This window comes from Mytilus edulis, chromosome 9 (assembly GCF_963676685.1).
Source record: "Mytilus edulis chromosome 9, xbMytEdul2.2, whole genome shotgun sequence".
Classification (NCBI taxonomy): Eukaryota; Metazoa; Mollusca; class Bivalvia; order Mytilida; family Mytilidae; genus Mytilus; species Mytilus edulis.
In genome coordinates this window covers 76,725,063-76,751,085 of record NC_092352.1, presented here as the reverse complement: position 1 = coordinate 76,751,085, position 26,023 = coordinate 76,725,063, and the positions used below count along the sequence as shown (strand labels likewise).

General features: G+C 30.4%; 1 protein-coding gene across 2 annotated transcripts; it reads left to right on the top strand.

Moving 5' to 3' along the window:
• The first annotated feature begins 1,363 nt into the window (after positions 1-1,363).
• Positions 1,364-25,114, top strand: LOC139489072 (cyclic AMP-dependent transcription factor ATF-3-like). Of its 2 annotated transcripts, none has more exons than XM_071275185.1 (4): positions 1,364-1,470; positions 22,260-22,472; positions 23,174-23,281; positions 24,472-25,114. In XM_071275185.1, exons 2-4 carry the CDS (start codon positions 22,260-22,262, stop codon positions 24,652-24,654), a joined length of 504 nt encoding a protein of 167 aa, XP_071131286.1. In that variant the 5' UTR covers positions 1,364-1,470; the 3' UTR covers positions 24,655-25,114. The 2 variants fall into 2 exon arrangements, with proteins under 2 accessions (XP_071131286.1, XP_071131287.1); XM_071275186.1 differs by having other exon boundaries at positions 23,174-23,295; positions 24,472-24,929.
• The last annotated feature ends 909 nt before the right edge of the window (positions 25,115-26,023 follow it).

Below are 26,023 nucleotides of genomic sequence, written 5' to 3'. Positions count from 1 at the left end.
TATTTATCACCATATTGCTCTATTCTTACAATGTTTGCCTCCCGGATTTATCTTCTGTTTATATTGTTGCTCCCAATGTTTCTGTATTAATTATATTTTAGCACCAACAATTTCGCTGTTCTTTATATTTTAGCACCCCATATATCTGTATTCTTTATAATTGGCAACCCATATTTTGTTATTCCTTATATTTTTGCGTCCCTTATTTTTTTATTCTTAATAATTGTTGCCGTCTCAAATTTCTCTTATCTTTAAATTTTGCATCTCATACATTGGTAATTGTCTATTCTTTATAATTTTGCATCCCAAATTTCTCTTTTCTTTATATTTTAGCTCCCCATATTTCTCTATTCTTTATGTTTGAGCACCCATATTTCGGTTTTCTTCATACTCTGGTATCTCATATTTCTCTTTTCTTTTTATTTTTGGCCATTATTCTGTATTCTTTTTGTTTTGCCAGTTATTCGATATTCTAGCTGTAAACCTCATCCATACCCCCCTATAAAGTATAGATGGACCAAATTCATTATTCATGCTTTTTTAAAGATAAAAAACAATTACGACCAGAGATAAATAGTGAACATCTAAATACATGTTCTTTATAAAGACATCAATTTTTAATCACCAGATGTGCTATCTCTAAGGTTCTCAACAATCTGATGTTCAGTAGTTGTCGTTTGTTGATGAGGTTCATATTTTTTTCTCGTTTTTATACAGATTATACCGTTGGTTTTCCCGTTTGAATGTTTGTAAGTAAATATTTGGTGGTCTTTATAGCTTGCTGTTCGGTATGAGCCAAGATTCCATGTTGAAGACCGTACCTTGATCTATAATGGTTTACTTTTTTAAATTGTGACTTTGATGGAGTGTTGTCTCATTGGCATTCATACCATGTCTTCCTATATCTATGTATCCGTTTAGCTAATTATTTTGGAGTGTCATTTTAATTATGTATATGACCATATGACTAAATCGAAAAGCTATAATGTGGCCAGAATGTGTACAGATAATGATAAATCAAAATATTTGAAACGCTTCAAAGGCATATAATTGATACAACGTTTTAGAAAAAAATTATCAAGACTAATAAATAGTTTTAACATACGTATTTAATGATAATTAATTGGAGAAGAGTTGATTTATAATGCCATTATACATTGTTATATTTATTGAAACCAGCGCATGTGCATGTAAATCATTATTGTATAGAGACATTCGGAAATATAATAAAGGTTTTGAATGACTACTGAATCAAATATATCTAATATGTACTGTATTAGTTTAGGTTTCATTTTACAACAGATTTAAGTATATAACTGTTCATTGACCTTATCAAAATATTACTTGGGAATTTCCAACTAAACTTCCACTGACCCAAATTGTTTAATGATATAGACGTCGATCATATTAAAATGCTGTTAACAAGACACTTTGAAAGGTTGTGCTAAGGATTAGACTATTCATTTACAGGTAGAATATATTTTTATCTAAACTTTACCTGTCAAAATCAAAAAAAATACTGATGCTTTTACAATTTAAATCAGATCATAATGACAAAGTAGTTGTATCTTCATCGGTTTCTTACATAACACATTACATAACTGTGTTTAATTTGTTAAAACCTTTAAAAGTATGCACGCTTAAACTCAAAATAAATTTTCTATAGCAGATACAACAATTGTATCATCCGATTGGAATGTTGTTACCTAAATAGAAAACCAAAAAAAAAACGAAATTTATGTATATCGGTTATTTATTAATTATATTCTGTCTTTAAACGCGGTTAGTAATTTAAAATTGATCATATTTTATTCTGTCTAAGCGCATTTCCTAGTCATTAAACAGTTCGGAGTAATTTTGACAAATACAACAGGTATAAAGAAGAAAAATGAAACAAGCATCTAAGTTTATAAAAACTACATTAAGAGTTTATTTAATAAAACTTAATAAAATGATTTAACCGATTCAAATATTTTTTACAAGTAAGGTTCTTTAATAAAACAAGACAAACATTTAATATGGTCAATTAATGACTCGAACATTTTGACAATACAATATTATCACTGAAAAAGTTTTTGACGCATATGGAGATTCTTTTAAAGAGGCATTAAAAAACAATGCAATATATTAAATATGAATCGTTATATACAATGGGAATATATTCTCTTGATGGTTGATTTACATATATTCTTTTATTACAAAATGAATAAATACGAAACAATTAAAGTAAAGTACAAATATCTGATTATTTAGAAAAATGCTATGTTAATTGGAGTGGTTTAATGAATTAAATAGAATAACGAATCCACTTTTCTTCAGTGTTATGGGCTTTGAAGACAACTTGAGAAATACATTGCATAAATTCATATGTAAATGCATTGTTTGTATGTTTAGGAAGCTGAAATTCACAATGCGTATTTTTTCATTGTCCAATATATGCAGTGTACATGAGGCATTTTTCTGTCATGTCATCCTTTATAAATGTTATGATTTAACTTTATTTCAATTGATTGGCAGTTAAGACATTAAATAACATATTATCAATTTGAAATCGAAATACCAACTAAAGAAATGTTCTTAATTTCATGTTTTTGCATTTATTGTAAAAAATTTCAATTTTAATTCTATCGTTACTGACTGATTATTTTTTTACAGGACACGCGCGTTTGTCCTACATAATTGTAGGCTTGGTATCTTTGATGAGTTTATTGTATATACATTTGAGTAATTATGTCCTAATCTATATTTTTTCAGTATCGTTGTTTTTTTTCTAGTGGTACAATATTACACTTTGTAACTTTTGTTTATTTATGCAATATATGCATCATTCCATTACTTCACTCCTGTGCATAGGTAGATTAAATGAACATTTTTCACTACACGTAAAATAAAACTTTTGTGCTAGCACGAAAAAAATTATATTCTGATCAATAAAAATTCGCAACCCCTTACAAATAAAAATAGTACTTTATTTTCTAATAAAGTGGTTAGAGACATTTTCTTTATATAAATACTCTGAAAATTGCTACTTTATATTAAAATGATTTACACTTATTATCAATTCAAATACTTGATTAAAAAAGCTACATGTTATAGTAGCAAATTGTAAATTCCAATTGTTGCAAGGCCAATGGAAGTTTTCTAAAATAAAAATATAACCTTCCTTATTTATGACTGAAAATTTTCAGCGTTAAAGCCGTTCTTAAAATAGATATTGCCATTTGCCAAAATTACTAAAATAATAATAATGGATCACTAAATTTTTCTTAATTGTGATCGATTAATTTCATGATATCTTAATTTTCAATTGTTTTAGGAAAGTGTTGTCACGCCATATCCTTCTTACTTAAACAAACAAACAAAACCACTATACATTTATGAGAAAAAAACCGTTAATTTCTTATAATTATTATCATAATTACGATATTTATTCAGTTTTTAAAGTCTTAAAGTATCTGATTGAATTAATGCGAAATCTCTTGGAAATGGTTTTAGAATGGAAATAAAATTGATATTTATCTGTATTTATAGAAAAAATATTCAATTTTGTTTTATGTTTTTGCAACATTTTATTTTAAGTGACCCTCATTGTTTTTATTGGTTGTAAACTGTTCGTCTCCTAATCAATTTACGAGAGGTGATCATCGGTTAACTAATGTCAGCTAGATTTATGTGCAGCAGTCTTCTTTGTTTTGAATTGATCACAAACAGTATTGTCTTTTATAGGCAGTATCTTAGATTAAAGAGGGGCGAAAGATACCAGAGGGACAGTCAAAATTCATTGATCGAAAATAAATAAAGTGGCCTTGTTTGTTCTGACCACATGTAAACAATTTTTCTAGCAATGTGGAGTTTTGGAAAGAGGAGCGAAAGATACCAGAGGAACAGTCATACTCATAGATAAAAAATAAACTGACAATGCCATTGCTAAAAAAGAAAAAGACAAGCACACAAATAATAGTACACAAAACACAACATTGAAAACTAAAATCTAAGCATAAGAATGTTCTGAATGTTTGTAAACTGTCTTTGAAATTATCTGCAACATTTTAGCCTTATCTGTTTTGACTAACTGTTAAGTCCTGGCAAGTTAATTCCAGACTTTCATATAAATTGTTAGCCTTTGTTTTGGCAAATTGTAAAGTGTCTTGCGACTTTATTGACTGCCCCTTTGGTATCTTTCGTCCCTCTTTTATCAAGCTTTTTAAACTAAAAACCTTGTTTTCGTTTTTGTTACTAATTTCAAGATGTTTTTTTAATTTTTTACTTTAAAAAAATCACCTAATTTAATCAAATTGTATCAAGTCTTCTTTTGATTTAACATCAGTCTTTTAAAAAAATTATGCAATTTTATTTGTTCTGACGGATTTTAATCAGCCTTTGAATTTATTGGCAGCCTTGACTTATCTTTATTCGAAATGATTGTAAACATCTGTAAACCTATTTTCAACACTATGATAAAAGACACCGACTTTTTTCTGCTTTTTTGTAAACCTTTATCAGCAGCCTTTTGTAAGGATAAGCTTATTTCATTTACTGGCAGCATTTCAAATTCTTACTGATTGTCAACAAATGCAAGATTAAATGTCATCTTTGGTCAGACATATTGATATTGAAATCAGGCTATTTCAATACGGGGCTATTTATAGATGACTAAACGGTATGGGCTTTGCTCAATGTTGAAGACTGTACGTTGACCTATGGTTGTTAATTTCTGTGTCATTTGGTCTCTTGTGGAGAGTTGTATCATTGGCAACATCTTCGTTTATCTATTTTGATATATCGCAAGTCGTTTTAAAAAAAGAATTTATCAATCAAAGCATTATTAAGCAAGCCACTCTCTTCAAAATAATCAATAGACCTCTTACATAACAACCGTGACCTTGATCAAACGAATTTATTCATTTTGGAATTTATTCATTTTGGCTATTTTTATTATGGCTCCAACAAGTTTATAAACACAAATTCACAACAGATATAATCTGGTCCTTTGATATTATAAAAAAATATTATGTCAATGAGATAAAAAAAAAAACAACAGTTCAGTAGAAGGGAGTTTGAAACGATCATGGCACTCAAACCGACTAGTCAATTCTTATCAACAAAATGCAGGGGGTGATGAAATATACCCTTGAATGGGTTAGCAAATCATGCAATGTATGTTGTATCCGTTGTGTTTGTTCTATCAAGAACTTGGAAAGATGTATCCCTAGGGCACATATGTAACCCGACATTACAAAAATAGAATACTGATATCTTTTGTGAATAGTTTTCGTATTGACAATCATTCCACGTCTTCTTATTTCATTATTTATTATACTTTATATCAATATGATGGTTTTGATGATAATTTTGAGTTTCAATTATAAATGGAAAAGGGACTATCTACTTTTCAATATTTAAAAAAAAATAACAATTAGCAGCAGACGTATTACACCTTGTTGCAATTTAGTGTTCGAATTTAAAGGTTTATTTAAACTTTTCAAATTTTCAATAACAGATAGTTGTCTCATTGGCATTCATACCACATCTTCCTATATCTATAAGCTGGAAACTATGCTCAAAAGTTTGTTATTGATACTTTATTCAAAAACACACATGCAGTCGATAACTAATTTTGATGATAAAAAAAAAATCATTATTATAATTAATAATAATAATAATAATAATAATAATAATAATAATAATAATAATAATAATAATAATAATAATAATAATAATAATAATAATAATAATATTGTTAATGATAATAATAATAATAATAATAATAAAAATAATAATAATAATAAAAAAAAAAAAAAAAAAAAATAATAATAATAATAATAATAATAATAATAATAATAATAATAATAATAATAATAATAATAATAATAAGAAAAAGAAGAAGAAGAAGAAGAAGAAGAAGAAGAAAATGTTAACGGACAAACAGAAAGCAACAATTGAAATTTGAACACAATCTTGTCGCGCAATAGTTTTTAAAGAAACAGTAACATATTTTTTTCTTACAAAATTAATTCTTTAAAAAAAGAACCAAATGAACGTAAGGATAAGATTTATTGAAAGCATAAGAGAAACGAAAGATACAGAAAGAGGCGAACATATCAAAATTCAAACAAAAAAAATTTCAACAGAGGTATGCAATAAACTGTTTGGAAATAATTTTAAAAAGGGTATAGTTGAAACAACCGCTTGTCACGAGCCAATCTTTTCCGAATCTTTAAAGGGTCAGTAATAGTTCTCAGAAATGATACTTGTAAGACGATAAACATATTCACAAAGCATGTGGGCGTAACTGCTATCGCGACATACTACTTGTTAAATTTGGGGAAACCCGTCTATGTTTTTGTATAACTCGATAGACTATCAAGTACAAGGTTAATTTACCATAATATACAATCTATTTTAACACTGGAAAATCCTAATCTATTTTTGTTTTGCTTATATAGCAGATTTAAAGTGCGTGCATTGCAATTTATTCAAACGATCATTTTAAATACAATTCAAGTGTTGAAATGTTTGAAGTTAGCTTACATGCTTTGTCAAAATAGACACACAAAGAACATAGAGAATAAATACCTCTGTTATCTACGTACAAAATATTCTATATGAACTTAATGTAGATATTAAACAGATTCAACAAGTACACGTTAAAAAAGTTAAAAAATGATTAATGTTAACAAATTTAGTTGATTTTCTAACAATTCATTATAAGATGAGACAAATGATAAAAGGTGTAAACTTTATTTGTAAAGGAACCTTAAACATAGTTAATTTTGAAGATTATCTGAAACAACGAACTTAGCATACAGAAAGTTATAAACAAAACAATCATTTAGTGCCCCTAATTTTAATATATAGACAAAGGAAAACGTTGCTATATTCATAAAAATGCAAGGATAATGCATCAAATGTAGGAAGAAACGTTTAATTTAAATACACTGTGAATTGAAACCGAACTAAGAAACAACGTTTTTTTGTTAATTTTGGAGAAAACAATTCTGTTCAAAATGAGTCGTCTTTTTTACAGTCAAGCCTTCTAAACTACAATCATCCCCATATTTCGGTTTGGTTCGTGTTGCTCATTTTTGTGTGTATCGCTGTTAGTCTTTTTGTCTTTTCTTTTTAAGCTATAGCGTTGTCAGATTATATTTGACTTTCGAGGAAATTTTGTTGAAATCAGTCTGACAGAGATATATTTTCTTAGCCGAATGACTTTTTTTTAAAGGCAATATGATTTCTGATTCTACATTTAACGTATTAGATTCCATTAACTTTTGTATTCGGTTAATTAGGCAATTAATAGCCAATCAATCAAATCAACCAGCAATATTTAAGCCATCGTAAGATACAATTAAAAAGTGAAGCTTTCAACAACTAACTCTTTCATAATATGTATTCTACTGTTGTAATCATTTTGAGTTGATGGTGGCGCTTTAAACTTAAATTTTTAAAACCTATTTTCATTCAATGATTATTTGTTTTGTAAAGTATATCTTAAATTAAGTTTTATTTTTCCCCTGGCAAGTTTATATTAGCTTTCATGATATGGTTCACTTACGATTGTCAACGTTATTAAAACAGGCTTTTATAAAAAAAAAAAAAAAAAAAAAAAACCCACTTGTGTTTAAATGAAAAGTCAGAAATAAATGTTCAAATAAAAAGCTCAAACTATGTAAAGGAATATAAAAATAGCTGTCATACTCCTGACTTGGAAGAGGCATTATCTTGTGTAGAAAATGGTGGATTTAATCTGGTTTTATAGCTAACTAAACTTGTATGGCAAACATAACATTCTTTTATATTGAAAAAGATGTGTGAACAAATTAAAAAGACATAATAGATATAATTGTCAAACAAGTACAGGTGTTAATTTGCCATAAAACAATAACACAAAGCAGAGATGGGTCCGATTACTTTCAATGTAATTGATTAAATTACAATTGCTTTGTCAATGGTATGATTAAATTAATGATTACGTCATTTCTAAAAGTATCTGATTAAATTAATGATAACATTGGCAAAGTAATCATGATTACATATGATTACAATAAATTTGAATTAAAACAAAAATTGAATGATTAAGATTTTAGTGAATAAACCTTTAATTTGAGAACGGATTATCTAATATACGTTATGATATAATAACTTCAAACTTCATCTATACCTAACATTGTGTCACTGATTATGACCCATTACATTTTATCGTTATTGATTTCTGAATTGTTTTGACTTCAATTTAATAAAGGTTTATAAAGAGTTTGGTGTTTGTTTTCTGGCCTCTTCCAGACTTTATATATATTTCAACTTGATATTGATGAAACAAAGTTACCAGTTAAAAAATATGTAAAATTGTAATACTATAGAATTGTTTAAACAATAAAATATAAGTACTTAAAACCATTGCATTTTAACTTGTTCAAATACATACCAAAATTTGTTTAATTAAAACAATATGTTTATACAACTTTAAATTTAGTTTTGGCTAATTAGATAAATTTTCACATATTTGATTCATCTTTTATCTTATATATTGCCCCACAGGTATACACAACTGGTAATTGCAATAAAAACAAACCTTAATTGGTCTCCTACCTGTCAATTCAAAGTTGACAAAAATCACAATTTTAACAAAAGATTATAATTCAAGGGTTCAAGAAAAGTATTATTTGAATATACTAGTCATTATCAAATATGTTATGTACATCTTTAAATTGTGAATATATGTATAATATCTTTTACTTAAGCTAATGATAACTTTTTCAATTCTTTAACAGTTTACTGTTTACTGACAGAGTATACAAATCATTTAACATGCTTAAAGTAAACAAAACTATTTTAACATGTTAAATATTTATTAATAATGAATAACAAAAAAGGATTCATTATTGACCATCAACAGTTTTAGATTATTTTCATTGTAATCAAAATATAATTAAATGTAATCAGGATTACAGGGTATTTTGAAAAGTAATTGATTAAATTAAATTACATGTAATCAGAATTTTGGCTGATTAATGATTCCAATGATTACTTGAAAAATTGTAATCAATTACAGCTCATTTACGATTACAATTACAATTACACCAAGTCTGACACAAAGACGGGATGCATAAGTAATGAGCCGAGCCACTTCAAATGGATATTACCAACAATAGACTAATCAATTAATATTGACAAAGATAAATAATAATTACTATAACAAGTTATAAAGATGACCAACAACGTCAGTATATAATCTATACTTCACGACCTTCATATATTATTTATTAAGTTATTACGGAATATTTAATAACAAGTTCTTAGTATTTTCCGATGAACTTTTTTTTTAGAATAAAGACGTTCTTTTACATACTCCTGATTTATTAACTTTCTGTTCAGACATTGGGGACCTTTTACAAAGTCAGAGAAGCCGCTACACGCTCTTGAAAACCGAACAAGTTTGGTAATGTATATCCGGTGAAGTTAGTATATTGCTACTAAGGTGGGGGAAAATTTATAATTTCAAAGTAAAAATCGTCTGGTTGATAGCGTATTGTACAATTTTTTATGCTGAAAAGCATTGTAAAGTATTTCTTTAAGATGGATTTCAAATTTCACATGAAGAATGGTGATATACAGGGTTAAAAAATCAGTTGATAGAACTACTCAATAATTTGAGAGAAGGATTGATATTTAGAATTATCCAGTGTTTCGCTAAATAGCACTACAGTTTCCCAGTATTTCTGAAGACCCCATTTCACTGCGGACCGAATATTGGTCAATCTTATGGAGCATCCATATGAGCCAGGAAAGTACCGTATTTGTTTGGTATTTTGTAACGCTGAGGTATCCAATATAAGCAATGCAAGTCCTCCGATTTGTTGTTAAATGTAGTGTTCAGTGAAGCCATGAATGACTAATCATTCGCGAAAATCTCTTTCTTGTCAAATGGTATGTTTTGTATGTGAAATTACCTGAGTGCTTATTTATTCCTAAATATTTTACAAGGCACTCGTATTACTACGATTTATATACAAAGACAATATTTTTTGAAGCTTCGTCCACTGGAACAACAACATAGTAGTGCATAGGCGTCAGACATTTCACAGCCTCATTGTTTCTGAAATCGTACTCTGGTCGACCATTTACATAGTTTTTGTCTCTCTTGAAGAAGTCAAATAGCGAGACATAGGTATGCTGTTTCCGGCGTCGGCGGCGTCAGCAATGCATTAATTTGTGATTATGTCTAGTTTTGGTGAACCAAAAGCCATAGGTCAATCATATTTGTTATGCAGCTCCATTTGCACTGGCACATTTCCTTTCCATGGAGATTATTTGTCCCTGCCCCCCTCACTCGTTGTCTATTGACTTTGAAACCTTTGCTTATTTTACATGTATAAGTTTGTGATTAGGTCAGTTTATGGGGAACCGCTAGAAGTAAGTCAATGATATTTGGTATGCAGTAGTATAAGCATTGGCATATCTCATTTTCATGGATATTATTTGGCTCCGACCCCGTAGTCATGGTCTATTGAATTTGTAAACTTTGCTAAGTTAACATGTTTTAGTTTGTGATTAGGTCAGTTTAAGGGGAACCATTAGTGGAAGGCCGATGTTAATTGGTATTCAGTTGTATAAGCATTATCACATCTCATTTGCATGAGACCACCCCCCCCCTGGTTAGCTATGGGCTATCGTCTTTGAAACTTTTGCGTAGTTTACATAAATTGCTAATGTTAAATAAATGATATTTGATATGCAAGTTTATTGGCATTTACAAGAATCATGTCTATGGAGATAAAATTGGCCCCTCCCCTCTTCATGGTTCTTTGACTTTGAAACATAGTTTACAAGTTAATGTTTGTGTTTAAGTTTGCCTAAAAGGAACAACTTATAATAAGTCAATGGTATTTTGTATGCAGTTGTATTAGCATTGGCACATCTCATTTACACGGAGATTGATTAGCCATGTACCTCAGTCATGGTTTCTTTATCTTTGAAGATTTGCATAACGTATGTAACATGGAGAGGTATTGCTATTTTAACTGCAACATTTGGATAATCATAATTACAAAAAAGAGAGACGTATCTCTGTGATAGTGTAAACAACTTATTAATGCGAAGTTTTATCAGAGACCTGACTGTTCTGACTTATTTTGACAATTTGTCAGGTTAAAAATCTTGATTAGTCCATGCTCTGTCGTAGTCCTCAATCATTTGTCAATGGAATCTGTAATAATTTTGAAGTTATGATTCCAATTGATGTGTTGGGGTTTTCAAAACTTAGGATCTGATATATCACCTTACGGAGATTCTCATGTTGAATTATGTTTAGAAACAGTAATAACATAGCCAGAGAGTTTGTAAATATAAGACGAATGGGAATAGTCACATGTCAGAGTTTTCTTTTAGATATTGTTCAAAATCTTGGTCCTGCAATGCTTGCTTATAGTTTCAAACTTTGGGTGCAATGGTTTCGGTTTAACTGAAATATACAATTGGAACAAAATGCGTTTGAAAATAAAGTGGAATTTTTTATGTTACCTCCTTGTGATGTAGAACGTTGCTGATAATGATTTCATCAATGCATTTACTGATTAACTACACATGAAGGAATCTTCTCTTTTCCCTATGCAATGCTTCCGCTCTTACTGGTTTTAAAAAGTACAAATTTTACTGCCAAGTCTGTTTATCGGACAACATGAATTTATGCATCCTTTTTCAAGTGCAAAATCTGTTAAAAATTTGGCAAAGTAAGATACAACATTGCTTATATATTTGAACAAATAACGAAATGTTCGTAGATATACGACCTTAGAATTATTCAAATTAGTTTTGATTTGACTGACCAGTTTGATTTCATTACCGGATAGATGACACTATAATTGACATTATACAAAATAAGACAAAATAATAAACGAAGTCATATAACACTACACTAACTTCTCAACAAGAATCCTTACAAATACTAGAGGGATATCAGGTGCTTCTTGAGGATCGGCACATTCTGAAAGTGGTACCCTTCGTGATGATCATAAGTAACTTTGCAATCTTCTTTGTTCTTGTTACACAACATAAAATGAAAGAAGCAAGCAAACATTATATTTAATGTCATTCATGCTAACATCCAAGAAGTGGCTACAGTATCATCGGGAAATAACCTTGACATTTTCCCGTCTTTTCAAAGTTAATTTAGCTTCAAACCTTTTTGATATTCGCCACAGAACATGGCCAGATGATCAGTCTTATTAATACGATGTAGATAAAAAAAATATATTTAAAGCAACAATTTATATATAAAAAGAACCAAAGCGGAGGAGAATGGATACATCTTCAATCAATTTAATATTAAAGAAGAAGTATTCATTACATATGTTTAGTTGAGACATATTGAATAAACAGTTTAGCCCAGGGAAAATTTATGTATAAATATAGACTAGGATTTTCCAAAAAAAATGGAAATTTACATAAGTTGATATAAAACCTATAAACATGTTAACTGATTAACATATGTAAGCGATTATATAGTGATTAAGTAAATATAAACGGTAAGTTACTTTGAGTATTTTCTTTGCAGTGTTGTGTTCGTTTTCTTCTGATCATGATGTAAATTGGACGCAAGTGATACTTCATTTAATGAAACCAGAAAAAGTGGTAAAATTGATAAATATAACAATATTGCTTTATTCTTTATTGTGCATGCGGTCCAGATGAGTCATGATTTCAATCTCCGAAAATTGAAAACAGTCGTGCTAGTCTCGGTAAGTATGCAAAGCATTGACTTTGCTTATTGTTGAAGGCCATACGGTGACCTATAGTTGCTAATTTCTATGTCATTTAGGTCTCTTGTGAAGAGTTGTCTCATTGGCAATCATACCACATTTTCTTTTTTTTTATATATAAAAGGCAATAGAGAATTTTTGTGTAAATACTACCAGTTGGGCAAATCAATGAGCACATTTTAATGCGTGGAAATATCAACAGACTTTTTAAAGATTGTAGTAATTTGTGAATATTGAAACTCTCAAGCTTTGCTTATAAAGTTAAAAAGGTAAAATCACAAAAATACTGAACTCCGATAAAATTCAAAAAGGAAAGTCCTTAATCAAATAGCAAAATCAAAAACTCAAACACACCAAACGAATGGACAACACAGCCACGGGATTCATATGATAATAAAACGTCCCACTTTTAAAGGCCAATATCCCATAAGACTTAGCAGAAATGTACAATTTGTATAAAAAGCGATGTGGTATTTAAATGTAGTCGAGACAGCATCAATTAACGTTTTAGCACCAGCAGAGACATTTGATATTTTAGTAAGCAAAAACTGTTTCTGCATGTTTATGATTTATTATCAGATATTTGCAACAGTTGATGACCATAGACATACATTAATAAACATGTATTACATAAGATAAATAAAAACAGCTTATTGATAAAAAAAACTATGTTGATCAATGTTGAATACATTTTAACAATCAGTTGACTGAACATTAAATACCTTAAACTCATCTTTGTGAGGGTAAATCGTTGGTTAGTTGGACTGAAAGTTATGTATGTGATTATTTGCGATATCTTAGAATGGACTCATGTTAAATAATACTATAGGTATTTACAGGATGCTGAATAATTTCAACTCACAAATAAAATGTTACTGTAAAACTTGAACGTAAAATACAATATCTTGAACAGAAACTTGGCACAAAAGCTTCTAAAAAATACATAAAAATATTGCCCAAAATCGAAAATAATTGTGTAGAGTGCTCTTTGACCCTTTTGTAAAATGAAGTGTAAATGAGAGAAGTCTGATATTTTTTTTCATTGTTACCTTATTATCCTTGAATATTCAGGGCACCTGAAAAGCGTTTAAGATCGTGAGGTTAAACAAATTACGAAAAGATCCAAATTATCGTTCACCATCTAAACCTATCAAAGAAAATAAAATGTAATAACATCTTTTGTATTATTTTGAATCATTGTCAAACGGCCCAAATCTATTGTAAACTGTTTTATTTTTTATTTTAGGAGGGTATACAAATTGATTGGAACATCACAAAAATTATCCCAAAAAGTTGATTTATAGGATTTTAACTTAAAAAAAATTCTTAATCAAGCGTGTTATGTTCTGCAATACAGAAATTATTATTGTTTTTACATTTAAAGCCGTCTTATATGACCTTTGAACACCGATATACTGCTGTTGCCTATATTTATCCTAAAAGGGTAAATGAGAGTTCACAAATCAGATAATGCCAACGTGTCAGTCCAAGGCAACCTCTAAACATTAGACAACTCGAATAGTCCCTCTGTGTTCTAGTTTTTGAGACGCTAAGAAAATGCATTAACCCTTTAATTCTGTACTGCAGAACCTATTATAGACCTTTATTTTAGCTAATCAAAACTATTGTCAAACTCGACAGATTACTTTATGTAACCGTCTAATGCCCTGTTCCTGTGGTCAATTCAATTGTAGGTTGCTCATGATCTTATTTGTTTTTTTAATACTATTTACCTTAATCCTTTTGATGTATCTTTTTGCTGTTCAAGCGCAATTAAAGCATTAGTAGCTTATCGGGAGATGATATTCTTCATTATCAAAGGCCGTTAGATGAACAATTGATGCTAATATCTTTGTTTCGTGGTGTATAGTTTTTTAATAGGCGATCTTACCATATCTCTAATATTTGTATTGCATTCCTAATAGTTTAAGGTATTAAAGGATACATACTATGTTCCAGAAAACATTTTTAATATGTTTTAAAGATAAAATTAAGAATGAACCTGAGGAATGCTTCGAAGAGACAACAACTTGACATAGGGATACCATAAATGTTTAAGTACGTCAAATAATAGCAAGACATTTTAAATCAGACAAGAAAAAAAAACCACTGCTATTGACAAATTGTCGCATGGTCAGAACATTGTTTTTCCTAATATCGTAGGAATTTGACATCTCTGAAAATCAAGTTTCCGATGTTTGAACAAAATAAATGTTTTGATTGGGCTCATATAAGTACTATGCATGCAATCATAAAAATTATCAATAACCAAATTGATTTAATGTCAATAGTTAACAAAGGTACCAGGATTAAGATTTATTACGTCAGACGCGCGTTTCGTCTATACAAGACTCATCAGTGACGCTCATATCAAAATATTAATAAAGCCAAACAAGTACAAAGTTGAAAAGCATCGGGATCCATACTTCTAATGCCCGCGTCACACTGTCCCGATTTTTATATACGAGGGACATCCGAATGCGAAAATTGTAAGTTCGTACGAAGTTGGTCCCGATCTCGTTAAAATACCAAAAAGTGACCGAAGCAAGTACGATGAATAACGAAGTCTATACGATGGTGTCGAAATTATATACGATAGCAAAAGATGGACATACGAAGGTTAACCGAAGACGGGTATTTAAGCTTTATATCTCAACCGAAGCCTACACGATGGATTACGAAGGCTACACGATGCATTACGAAGGCTACACGATGGATTACGATGATGGCGCGATGGCCATACGATGTCTAAAAGACGTCGTGTACAGCTTTTTGTCTAATTCTTATAAAACTTAGTTTATTATCCCCTCGCCTACTACATGTAAGTTGCGTGTAGATAAAATTGTTATGGACACTCTAGAACCAAAATGCTCAAAACTTGGTATGGTGTTACTCGTTAGGAATATCTTAAGCGCTATTGACTTTACAGTTCAAAGGTCAATGTCACAGTGGCAGTTGTAATACAAGGCAATATCACCCTTGTGGACACTCTAAAACCAATATGCTTCAAAAGATTTTAACCACATTTGGTATATTGTTCCTCCTTGTAATGATCTGACATTTTTTACGTTCAAGGCCAAAGGTCAAGGTCATGCAGATGGACTTGTTTTTTCTCCTTGAAATAGCATAATACACAAGAAATTGGTTGCTCTTTTTTTACCTGTTGGTTCTAAAGGCAATATTAAAGGTATTTCATTTCTAAAAAAATAGTTTATGTATCAAATATTCATATTCAATTTACCATTTTCTGCATGTGTCATATACAAATATAGTGTCGATATTTGTCCCCAATATGTTACATGCGAGGGGATGCCACGCTCGGCATTGCCTTGTTTGAACTGTAAAATGTGTGCACTAGTCTGAATAATAACCCATAATTATGCCCATGTTTACTGATCTATCTTAAAGGTAAGGTAATGGGTTCGTTGATTCATTTTATTCAAAAAGAGCTCTTTCCAGGAGAATATCATAATAATATAGACAAAAGGAAGGATGTGGGGAAAGCAACAAATGCAGCAAAATATGACATATAGAAAACAAAATGGTTATGGAGTAAACATTCGTGGGACAACAACTCAGACGATACATAAAAAAATCAGAATAATGAAGAAAAAGTTGGTTTCCCTATATACGTGTACCTGTAGTGTTGTGTACGAGGCGCGTTTATGATTTTCATTATGTTACTTGATATGAAAAATTGACAAAAAATAATTGTTTACTTGTAAAAGTAAATCCTGAGCCTGTAATAGCTGCTCTTCTTGTTCCATTTGAATTAATAGAAACAACGCTGTCGCCTTTCTTGATCTCATAGAATCATATGATATGAGCTCCATTTTTTGTGAACGTCTTTCTTAACTGTCGTATCAGACTGATCAGTGCATATCGCGCATGGCACTTTAAATGTATTTAGCGCGAAAAATAACTTACATTTAGCTGGATTTATTGCCATCGTTGTTCCATCTTGTCGTCTTCGTACTTTTATTCGATGGCAACACGACGGGATTACGAGGTCTTCACGAAGTCGTGTTGCCATCGTAAGACCTTCAGGTAGCTTCGTGATTCATTCGTGTAGACATCGTAATGTCAAAACTGCCCGATGGAAACGATGGAAACACGAATGCAATACGATGTTCAAAGATGCATTCCCGATGACATTACGATGGTGAGAATGGTGATACGAACTCAATACGAACCTTCAACATCGGACGCACCTTCGGGGATTTTTAAACATGTTAAAAAATTTAGAACCCTTCCCGAAGTTGTCCCCGAAGGCTAGAAAAAGTGCCCTATGGTTCTACGATAGTAAAAGATAGCACTACGAATAGCCCGATCTGGATACGATCAGTCCCGATTTTGAAAATTTCCATAATCTTGTTGCCATCGCCGTAAAAATCGGGACAGTGTGACGCGGGCATAAAACAATAGTTTAATCCATACATTTCAACTTTGAGAGAGGCAGTTGAAACTATAGGACAGTTTACATAGTCAAGTTTAACAATTGAATACTACTTGTAACTCTATCAGCATTAATCAGTAAGTAAATTTTACTGTATACATATTGGAGTTTTAGATAGTGTGATCTATATTTGGATGCAATAATATATAAATGATACAGACTTACCTTATAGATCATATTATGTGGTTAATATTTAAATTACAGGTAATAACTATATCAATTATATACGACTATATTATACCACAGAAATAACCAATAACATACAGGTAACAAGTTTCTTAAAAAACCGTATAAGTCACAAATAATAAACGATTCAAATCCTCTGACTAAATCTATCCAAAAGATGATAACACATATTGAAAATCAAGACTCTGGAAATTTCAAATATAAATCTAAACTATACAATTAAATTCCCAGCGTTCAGATAAAAGAACAACAATACAAATACAAGTAATTGTTGTCTTCCTTGTAACATACAAGTGTTTAAGACCATACCTTGACCTATAATTGTTTACTTTTTACATATTATGAGCTGGATGAGGGGTTGTGTCATTATACAAGCACTCATACCACATCTTCTTTTTATTTATCTGTCCTATAGTTTCAACTCCCTCTCTCAAAGTTGAAAGGTATGGATTAAGCTATTGTTTTAAGGTCCTATTTATTTATAACGCTCTTTATCGTCTTTGGTTCCTACGTGTCTTTGGGTTTCAAATATTCAACTTTGAGCGTTCTTGATGCATGTAGACCCAGAATAACACTTGATACACATGAACTTAATAGTTTTATGTGCAAAATTAGTACAGTGTTAATTTTTGAGGAATGTCTTTGTAATTGCAAAAAGAACGGCAATTGTTAATTGTTTCGATAGTATAACAACATGCATAAAATCAAAATATGTAGTCACAACTGATATTCATTATCAAGTAATTGCTAAACTTTATCAATTGAAAATTTTCAACATACCTGTCAATACGGATGATTGAAAAACAAACATTTTAGTAATTGAAGGGCTATTTAAAGGAAATAGGCCATTTAAAGGAAATATATAATACCTATATAAATTACATGACTTGCATATTTAAAACAAATATTTTGTTAATTTACCAGCTTTTTATATTACCTCTATTAGCTCGTTCAACCTTATAAAGTACCAGAACTATTAAATAAACTTTGACAAAGATATAATACAATTTGTACGAAAATTCCCAATATACTTTAGTATTCATGATGGCCATATAAATAAACTTGACATTTCTTGTATATTTAATCAGCGTTTGCTATTTTATGTTATATTGTGCAGATTTTCTCTGGGTGTATACTGTTTTCATTATACTTACATTAACAAATTTGGGTATGTGCTAGAATAATTTAATTTATATAAAATTTAGGATGGAAATGGAAGATGCGTCAAAGAGACAACTCGACCATAGAGCAGACAACAGCAGAAGGTCACCAACAGGTTTTCAATGCAGCGAGAAATTTTCGCACTCGGAGGCGTCCTTCAGCTGGCCCCTAAACAAATATATATACCAGTTCAGTGATAATGAACGCCATACTAAACTCCAAATTGCACACAAGAAACAAAAAGTTAAAATAATACAAGACTTACAAAGATATGAATATTATTAGATTTGGTAGCAGTCTATTAGGCTCACTCATGTTTATAATTATAAATCAACTGTTTACAAAACTTAGAATTTTTGAAATACCAAGGCTTTTCTACCTCACGAATAGATTACCTTATTGTTTCAACTATAATATATTTTTGGAAATTTTTGGTCTTCAATGCTCTTCAACTTCGTACTTTTTTTGGCCTTTTTAAATCTATTTGAATCGAGCGTCACTGATGGTTCTTTTGTAGACGAAACGCGCGTCTGGCACGAATATAAAGTTTCAATCCTGGTAACAATGATAAGTTTATTTATCATTTATTCATTTTCATGGGATAGGGGTTTTGCTAGGGATATCATAATGTAAAATTGCCAGACGCTTTCAAACGTGCTAAATAAAGAAAAAAAACCATGAGAAACGGTAATTGTCATTCAAATAGGAGTGCCATGTGTGCTTCGGAAAGGGAAATTTATCATAATCCGTTCACAGCACAAATAGTTCTACCTATTATACTATTCAGGGAATGTCTTGTTATTTGTTTCTTGATTTTGGTAGGATTTGAGTGGCAAAACGCATGTGGGAGTTTCCTCATTATAAGTGAATATTTGATATCTTTTAAAGATAGGAGTTTTACTTTCCCTTGATATTGTCTTCTTTGAAAAAGAAAAAGAAAGAAAATTGATTGTTTGCAATAATTGTACAAATTCAAGAGAGTCGACTGCCTTCATCTTTGTCTTAAACTCTAAGTCAAGTTTATAACTGGAATTGGTTTTAACGTTTTCGATCTTTCAACTGTTATTTTTAAATGTCTTAAACGCAAATAATTTCTTTGTTAATGATAGCTCTATAAGGGTTTTTCTTTTTGCTGAAGGTTGTACGTAAACTGGTCGCATGAATCGATTACGTAGACAAATTAAAATTAAAAATATAAAGAAATATATTTTATACTTGCCTAAGGAAAAAACTAACACACCAAGAAACCTCAAACAAGCTGGTTTTCAAAGCTATGTTTTATTCCTTACAGTTTTAAGTGAGTGTGATTTCAGGGAAACAGTTAGGTATGCTTAAGTCTAATTATAATAAATAAGATGCGGTTTAACTACCAATGAAATAACTGTGCAACTGTTTTAATATTGATAGGTCACAGTACTGTCTTCAATAACGAGTAAAGCCTATTCCGCATTGTCAGCTATAAAAGGCCCCGAAATGACAAATGTAAAACAATTCAAACGAGAAAACTAACAGCCTAATTTATGTACAAAAATGAACAAAAAACAAATATGTAACACATCAACAAACGACAACAACTGAATTACAGGCTCCTAACTTATTAGCTATTTGAATGTCTGAAAAAATAGAGCCAACTGATCCAATAAATTTATAGCCGTACCCTTGTTACAATCGTATGATCCCCGTGCGAAACATTATCTCAGAAGTCAGTACTACGGTACTGACATGATGTTGTCGCTCGCCAAGTTTGGGTGCGGAGACAATATCAGTGCGTTCTTTTTGGTCATTGCAGCGGTACAATTCGTGTTTATTTAATTTATATCCAAAGTTAGTATCAGAAATATTTCGGACAAGTTTAAATATTCAGTGCCAACAACACCTTAAAAGGAAATTCCCCTAGGAATTATAAATTACAGGTGAATTTGCATTTTAAGATTTTTCAAGTCTATGTAATTTATAAAAAGCTGTCATAATAAAGCAATGTTTCACAGAAATGTAAATTCTATAAAACAAATCATATTGTTAGTGGTATCAATTGTGCAATTATTTAAACAATGTCGCATACACTCGTATACGGAAGAAGTAAACAAATGAAAATAGACCGTGAAGTATAAATATTTCTTGTTATTCGTTATGCCGGAAGTCATAATGTTGTTATGTCGACGCTATCTTTAGAGTAAGAAAATTTAATTTAATTCTAGTATAAATATGATCAACAGGTATTTTGTATAGGACGTAAACAAATGCTTTTTCTCTAATGATAGTGTTATTTTCACATTTCCTGAGCGGTTGAAAGTATCTGTTCTCGGCAAATGATTGGTCGAAGTTTAATTTTAACGTTTAATTTTTTCATTTCTTCCGAATTTCCTATTCTGACGTCACGAAAAAGTCGACCTTTTTACCGTCACATGTAAAGGTCACAAATTTTTGAAACTGTTAAAAAGGAATGAAATAAATCATTACAGAAACATATTCCTCCACTATTTAGTCTCATTAATACATGTACCAACCCCAACTATCTACTTGCGTTTGTAGGTAGTGCATAGTGGAAGCTGGTTTTAATCAGACTGACCACTATTACTCCTGTATTACGATTGTACTGGACTCTCAACAGTTAAATGTTGATCATCTAAAAAGCTCGACACGCCTTGGAGAAATATCGTTAGACATTTTCTGCAGTAATCTATATGTTTCTAATTCTTATGCTGCTTTTTCATTTCTCGATCGGTCAGAGAAAAATCTTTATAATCATAAGAGAAAACATTTTTTCTCTGGTCATGATAGGCCGAAATTCATTTACGACCTCCAAGAGTGGACAATTGTATTGCAATTGAAAGGCGATGAAATTTTTTCCTCAAATATATGAGCATATCTTATTGTTTATTTTCAATGATCTGCAGAAATTTTTTATCAAACGCATTTTCCTGGACGTCACAAAAGCAAAATAAAAAAGAACGAAAATAAGACATTATCATAGAGTTTGATAAATGAAATAGGCAAAGTGCAAGTTGAAAAAATATCAACTGTTTGGAGAATATTAGTAGAACAATTAAAAAAACAGAAATAGAAAACTATATAATTAATTTTGAGTAATTTTGTCAATGATGTAAGTGTGTACGTATTTCAAAGATAAATTATCATTAACTTCTTTAAAATATAATCTTACAATTCCCAAAGACCTAAAGGTAACTCTTTGTAACTCTTAAAATTAGCAGTTACGTAATAAAATCAATTAAGGATTGTTTAACAGTTTATTTTAATACAAACAGAAGAGTTCAAAGGCACATGAATGATTTTTATTTTTGCTTAGATTTCAAATTCTGCCTTTCAAGTACATGTACGTTCAGTTAAAATAACAATGATATCGATTTTCTTCTATTATCATGTATCATAAGGCTAACTGCTTGTTACAGAAATACCTCAAGTAATTTAGTTGTTCGGCTCATAAATTATGTTTTTGTTTTGATGTTCATTAAAGACAGATTTTTCCCTCGATGTAAAATTTTGTCTGAGGGAGTTGAAACCTTGGTTTCTTTATAATTTATAAAAACATGTAACATAGAACATATCATCAATGAAACTCATATGTTAAGTCAATTTATAAAATTCGTTTTATTTTAGCATAATGCAATTCAATTTTGTGATACTTTGTAGAAAGATTTATAGTTTAATAATTTCAGTCCATAACAAATTTCCAGATGAAAGTTTCCAGACACATTGAAGAACTTGAAAAAGCTAACACTAACGATGAAGGAGACGAAAAAATTGTTAACGCAATAAAACAATGTCTCGAAGACGACAGTTGTCTCCCTTTGATTAAGGAAGAAATCAAATTAAAAATTCAGTGTAAGAGGGTAATTTCTGGAGAAGAGGAATTAAAAGTTGAATCTCGTCGACCTGTAAAATATTTAGTAAGTATATTTGTAACATGTATTATACATCTATTATATGGGTATAACTGTCAACGAGAGATAGGCAAATAAACTCATCAAAGATACCCGGTTTTAGATTTGGTATTTGTGTTTGTTCTTCTAAAAAAAGGGTTTGAAAAACTGAATAGTTTAGCCTGGATTTTTTTTTATTTCTGAAATACATATATAATAAGGAAATCTGGTATGCTAGCATATGCTACAACTATCCAGCACAACTTAAATGCAGTGGATTTCAGTCATAATAGGTCTATAATAGGCAAACTCATTTCGTATAAAAGGTTCAGACCTGATAAAATGTGATATTTTTAAACATGCACATTTGGCATGTTTGGACTGTCATTTATTTAAGTATATAGTATTTTGCATATAAATGAAACGCTTGTATGCATATTTCTCTTGTTGTATAAGGTTTAGTTCATACGTACAAGCCAAAGTTTTGTTTTTTTCCTGTTATTGAATAATATGGTATTAGAAATATTGCATTCTATCACCACGATAACAAGGATGATTTTCAGTGTTCATGGGTGCTTTGAACAGTTTAGGAAGGCACTTAATTAATTTTTAATCATTGTCTAGCTAGAAAATAATTGATAACACGTTTAGTGAAGTGAATAAACAGTAAATATGAAAATTTCTCCAGCCTAATTTATAAACTAATTAATTATATTTATCTGCAATAGTTAACAGAAGAAGAAGTATTTAAACGTAACAGACGGAAGGATCAGAACAGAAGATCAGCTGTTCGTACAAGGACAAGACAGAAAGCTCGAATAGTAGAACTGGAAAAAGTACCACTGATTAAGTAGCCCAGTTTCTTATAGGTTGCACTTTGTAAATACAGCTTTTTCACAAACCATGCCTCTTTTTGGGGAGATATATAATATTCATAGATATTTTGTTTTGTTTACGTACTGGTTCTTGTTAATGATCTCTATGTTTTATCTCAAAGAGACATAATGTGAAAATTTTAACAGTAAATAAACACATGACTGCGGCGAATTATTATCAGTACCCAAGGTGGAGGGAAGGGTAGTACAGAACTATGTCTTGACCATTGATTAAAATAGTAGAGCATATCAACTTTCCATTCTAGCATATAGTAAAGGTGGCACAGTTTAAGCCAAAAAAGGTTTTCCTATATGAAATTGCATTGTCCATATTTACAGAAATGCAACCTTTAGATAAAAGATCATTATGAAATAACATTTCTCTAATATAAGTACGGAAACACACTGGCATATACTGACTGTAAAGTTAAAACAATGTCTACTAGTATATGACTTTATTAAAATTACTCTGACTGCAAACAAATAGTCTCTGCTTCGGCACCTAAATAAAACTTTCATTTAGAGGATTGAAAATTGAACTAATGTATGATTTTTTTATATAAAGAAAATGGTTTCCTATTTTTTCTGAACCTATGAAAATGACATATCTAAATGCGACTTGACACCAATAACTAAATTATGATAAGAAACCTGACATTTCCAAATAATGGACCGCTTAAACATTATGGAGTGCAAGGGTTCATATCGTTATTTTTTAGTTCGTTTTGCTCAATCTTAAGTTTCATGTCTTAAATTATATATTATTTAAGACAAAACTGACATTTTCCTATATCTCATTTTGCACAAATGGAGTTTGTCGTTTTTATATGTGGTTCATAAGTGTTTCTCTTTCTCGTTTTTTTTACATGGATTAGACAGTTGGTTTTACCGTTTGAATGGTTTTACTCTAGTAATTTATAGCTTGCTGTTCGGTGTGAACCTTGGTTCCGTGTTGAATACCTTACCTTGATCTATAATGGTTTAATTAAAAAAAAAAGTGTGACTCGGATGGAGAAGTTGTCTTAATATCCCTTATACCACATCTTCCCATATCAATTTGCTATCCTTGTTTTTATATAGTAACATATTTTATCAAAAACTTTTCTGATCATAATGTGAAACGGTATATAACATATTTTTTATTTTGACAGGAAGTGAATTCATTGGAGGACGACCAACGTTCCCTGCATCAAACAATTGACACTTTAAAAACGGAGTTACAAATGTTGGACGGAATGTTACAAATTCACAAGTGTTCAAATGTAAAACCAAATTCTGCTTGTCGTCCAGCGAGGTCCCTTCTACCTACAAGGAATAAATTAGTGATCGTTTGAGGGAACTAAACAAAGCTTATTCTTCAAGATCAAATTTGCGTTATACATTTTACACAGAAATCATGAAATATTTGAATTACTATTGCAGAATTTCAAACGACAATGTTTTAAAACTATTGAAAACAATAAGCTTCGATGGTTCAAGTTAAATGTTTGTTAAAACAAAACATGTACTTAAATATATAGTTTTCAGGTATGAAGCAATATTGATATTTACACAACATTTGTAAATTAAATGATATCATCAAATAAAAAATTTATTCATTGAGATAAAAGTGTATTTTGGTAGATGTATGATCTCGTATTATTCCGGTAAATAGAAATTTTGTACGTCGTTAACTGCTAAAGTTCTTTGTTAACATATACCGACGAAATCCATAAAAAAGGTACTCCAAGTATAATACTGAATCAAATATGGCTTGTTTGGTATCCAATGTTTGTTACTAACCGAACATGATTTCCCGAATGTCCATCACTGTTTTTGTTTCTGATATCAAGGTTTATCGGTAATAGTATATTTTCCCTTTGATCTTACTGCCTAATATTTTCGAGTATCAACGTACTGGCTGTATCACTGAAAATATTAGGCAATACATTGTGTGACGCCATAATTACCGATAAACAGAATAATAGGTAGTTTCGTTTTTGATACTGACTATATCATGTGGAATATCTTAACTCGCCCTAACGGGCTCGTCTAGATATTCCACATGATATAGTCAGTATCAAAAATGAAACAACCTATTATTCTATATTTAAACTCAGGTCTATCAGGTCTTTTTCCTGTGAAATTTTTCATTTGTAAAAGTATTGATGATGCCTCTAATGTGAACATTGAAATATCCCGTATTAATTTGAATAAAATAAGAAGATATGATATCATTACCAATGAAACAACTATTCCCAAGAGTTAAAATGAAGTGGATGTTAGCAATTATAACCAAGCGCAAGGCGTTCAACATTGAGAAAAAGAATTCATACCTAGAGTTTTTTTTGTAGCTATCTAAAAGTATTTACCTTACCTTGTACACCTTTTAAAAGCATTTGTTGATAAATCAAGCATTGCAACTGGACGATTGTAGTGGTAAACAGAATAAAATATATTGTTATCTTTATTTTTTTTGTTATATCTGATTTGATATTGGTATCGTTCTTACTTATGGCTGGCATTTGTCAAGAGAGTCAGGTGTTCATATGAGCTGATAGGAACCAATAAGTCAAACGGAAAAAAAAATTAAAGCCAGTTTCAGTGACAAGGAAAGGGTAATTTAAAAAGGGAAATGGGGAATCTGTAAAAGAGACAACAACCAGACTTTAATTCAGAAAACACCCCCCAACTCAGCGAAAACATCCCGCGCCCGTGGGCCGT

Bases quoted from the DNA above. Each gene is read 5' to 3' on its own strand.
- LOC139489072 (XM_071275185.1), top strand. From the start codon at position 22,260: ATGAAAGTTTCCAGACACATTGAAGAACTTGAAAAAGCTAACACTAAC. The intron at 22,473-23,173 runs GTAAGTATATTT...TATCTGCAATAG, and splicing joins GTCGACCTGTAAAATATTTA to TTAACAGAAGAAGAAGTATT. The intron at 23,282-24,471 runs GTACCACTGATT...TTATTTTGACAG, and splicing joins GAATAGTAGAACTGGAAAAA to GAAGTGAATTCATTGGAGGA.